Source organism: Cololabis saira, chromosome 9 (genome assembly GCF_033807715.1).
Source record: "Cololabis saira isolate AMF1-May2022 chromosome 9, fColSai1.1, whole genome shotgun sequence".
Taxonomy (NCBI): domain Eukaryota; kingdom Metazoa; phylum Chordata; class Actinopteri; order Beloniformes; family Belonidae; genus Cololabis; species Cololabis saira.
In genome coordinates, this window is record NC_084595.1 from 21741008 (window position 1) to 21744764 (window position 3757).

General features: G+C 34.5%; 1 protein-coding gene across 2 annotated transcripts in view; it reads right to left on the minus strand.

Annotated features, from left to right (window-relative positions):
* Positions 1-324: 324 nt before the first annotated feature.
* The window catches only part of mvb12bb (multivesicular body subunit 12Bb), a 46948-nt gene continuing 43515 nt past the window's right edge, over positions 325-3757 (minus strand). For both annotated transcript variants that reach the window (XM_061729912.1, XM_061729913.1), the window contains exon 10: positions 325-1835. In XM_061729912.1, the coding sequence (XP_061585896.1) occupies positions 1794-1835 (42 nt within the window). In that variant the 3' untranslated portion in view covers positions 325-1793. The remainder of the gene's footprint in view (positions 1836-3757) is intronic.

The window sequence follows — 3757 nt, forward strand, 5'->3', positions numbered from 1 at the left end:
AATTTTCTTTTTTATATTTGAAGAACAAGGCTGTTTGTTTGAAAACAGACTTCTTCCTTAAATAATGATCGTTTTCCTTCACAAAGGAATTTTTTGTTTTTGTAAAGATGGTTTGGCTTCGCTGATTCTCATGTTATGAAAGCAGAACAAAACAAGTGATTACATAAATCTAACCACTAAGCTGTGAGCTACACAGCTAACAGCAGAATCTACCTGGTGTTTGAATTTACACAAACACCTTGTATATATAGCTTTAGGTCTTTTCATTTATAAAAAAAAAAAAACCTAACCGTAAGAATTTATTGAATAAAACATGTACCGTATATTTATTACATTTTATTCCTTTCACAAACAGCTTACTACCATGAGGAATGAGAAGTTGGTGCAGCTTGACATTTTGGATGAAGAGTTTACAGTATGTGAGAATTTTAGTGGCATACTGTCTACAATCAGTGTGTAAACAGCAGGAGGAGGAGGATTAAAACGTGTCACTGTGCTTCAGGGCATCACTGACATGAGTGTCACCTTCATGAAGGAGCGTGAAGCTGTTACCTCTGCGGAGAATTCCTCCCACCATCACTCTGAGTTTAGCAGCACAGCAGAGGAACAAATGCTCATGGAGGGTTGTCATCTGCTCTACACTTCACTAAACACCTGTAAGCATCAAAATCCATTAGGAATTTTGGTGAAAACAAAAAATAAAAAATAAACAAATAAATAAAAAAAGATACAATTAAAAAAACACTGATAGAATACTTACAATAGGAGTAAAAGTAGGAGTGCCTAATTAAAAACACATTAATGTAATTGACATGAGAAGGTAGTTCTTATATGAAAATCTAAATTCTTCATTTGATTAAATCAATGAAGTGTTTAGCTTATTTAAACAGAAAAAATTATAAACAGAGATGCTCTGGTATTTTTGGATATTCAGAAACCCATTCCACAAAGACCACTAGCCAGAAAATTAAAAAAAAAACAAGTATTTCACCTTTCCAGAATCATTGTCTCTTGTGATATGACGCTGCAGATTGTGTAAACACATGCCACAGCTGTAGTGGAATATTGTCCTGTACTCCGAGAGCTGACTCAGTAGAAGATATTGGTTACGTGGGTGAATGTCCTGGGTAAGTGTCCCCGTGTCTCAAAGCTCTGCTAACTCTTGCTGCATGTAACTCATGATGAACTTCCTGGTGGAAAGATGCTTCTACTGGAAAGGGAGGCTGCTTAAGTGTCAACAAGCTGCACTCAGTTCCCAACTGTCCTCTCTGACTTCCTCTCACAGTTAACAGACATGATGAAGAAACAAAATATGAGTCACTGCTAACAAACTCCCATAAACACATTTGTTTTGGAATATGAGCAAGTTTAATTTATTTTGAGCATCTTCTGAATCACTTCCTGTGAGACTATCTGAGTAAGATAATGTGAAACCAAAAAATTACAGAAATATCTTTTTAGATGCCTGTACATACATTTACAAAAATGCAATTTGCAAAGTAGATTGTAACAAATATTACAAGTGTTGAATTACTTAAATAGTATCAATCAATCAATTCAAGTCTTGAATTACTTAAATAGTATCAATCAATCAATTCAAGTGTTGAATCACTTAAATAGAATCAATCAATCAACAAAGTAGTTTTTCTATATAAAATTGCAATATATAAATCATCACATGGGGGTCCCAAGTTTCCACTTTTATTTAATCATTTAATTAGCTTCAGAAAAGAATCCTCTTCTTCCATCGGTACTGTTTTGGTTGACATCACTGATGAGGGCTGGCTGGGCAGTTACTGAACAATGCTTCGCTCTGTGCCGAAGTTGTATTGAAACTGTAAAGAGAAGGAAGGATGGACCCGCTGATAAATCACAACATACTGTCAAAAATAAAATCATATATATATATATATATATATATATATATATATATATATATATATATATATATATATATATATATATATATATATATATATATATATATATATATATATATGATGATTGAAGTTTGGGGAAAATATAAAGCACCACTGCCCTCATGTGGTACTGCATGGATACGACAAGTAAGAGCATGGGAGGATGGCATGACATTTTCTTGTTTCATTTGTTATAGATTACAGGTTACCATCTCTTTATTTGTTTCCAATTAAATAAGGTGCTATCTAAACTCGTTTTATGTAACGATGAAGAGTTGGTATTTCACTGGGTTTACATCTGAGATTTTTCTTTGCCAAAAGTATATTTTTGTCCTATTTTTAAAACAAAGCCACATGAGTAGTAGAACCTATACAATTTAATGTGAAAGGCGACAAAATATACAATACAAAAAAAACAAACCATTAAGGCCTTGAGCAACAGTGATAGTTATAGATGTAGATTTTTTTTTTCCGTCTAAATGATGTTATAAGATTCAGTGGTTCAGTGTTATTAATATAATTTTTACTGTTACATTAATCTTCCATGTAAATAACTTCTGCACTTTGAAATTTACTGAAAATGTAAGATTTGAAAAGAAGAAGAAAAAGAACTGGTGTTGGTATCTGACATTAACCATGAATTTTTACCTTGATTCAGAAATGACAGAATGACAAAATAAAATAAAATGTAAAAAGCTGTCAATCGTTAACCACCAGTAACTTCAAAACTTAATCTGTATATCTATCTATTTTACAGATTCACACTATCAGCTTCTGAAGGCAGGTGACTCTAATAATAAGAGAGAACAAATGTAATATTTTTCAATCAAACTGAATAAAAAATATATGAAACATTCCTGATTTTCCTTGTAACTAAATATTCAAGTTTGGTGACGAGAGTAATATTCCCTTTACAAAGTTGGACAGGAGCATTACTGCAAGCCGGCAGTAGGTGATGCTGTATGATCACCAAAATAAGTTTCCAGCTTTCAAACAGAAGTCACCGAGCCACAGAAGCTGAAATTTTGAAATTGGGGCTCTCACTGAAAAAAAAACACTTTCCTTGATTTCCATGAAGTCACCCCAAACCTGTCACATATCACAACCCTATTATTTGTGAAAGACTAAAAAAAAAAACATAAATAAATCAAAAAATCAGGCTAAACATCTGGCACAGTAAATAATATTCCAGTGTGTACGTGTGTTTGCAGATGTGTGTGCGTGTGTGGATGATGGATGGGGGAATGGGGTATTATCAGGGAGAGCATGTATCAATGTCTGCCAGTTTTACACACAGGCTGACAGGACAGTGACACACCAGAACATGGGCGGCAGTCACCCAGATGAGCCCGGCTTCATTTCCTGTCCCTGCTCCACTGCCAAAAATATGTGACATGTTGTCTTCATTAATTCCACCTCTATTTAGAGCTCTCCCTCTCACACACCCCTGCACGCTACTGTCCTTCCATACAGTCACACACACATCCGAGCAGAAGCAAACACACACAGGAAAGCACAAGCAAGCGCCAACACGTACACACAGATAACTCCCTACAAGCACTAAAAAGCAATCATACATAGGTGCTAATGAAAATCTTGTCATGTGTGCATACATACTTCTTTCCACTCTAGCATACTCTAAAAATCATTAGCCAACCGCCAACAACATTTTTCAGCAGAGCAAACTACATAAAGATGTCACTTTAAATCGCGTACTAATTAACACTTAAAAAGACACAAATTAGATATGCGTGGCTAAAAGCAATTATAATATCCGCAAGTTTTGCGAGTCATTTGGGAAATGAAAAGAATGCCTAATTGCTGGAACCAACATCATC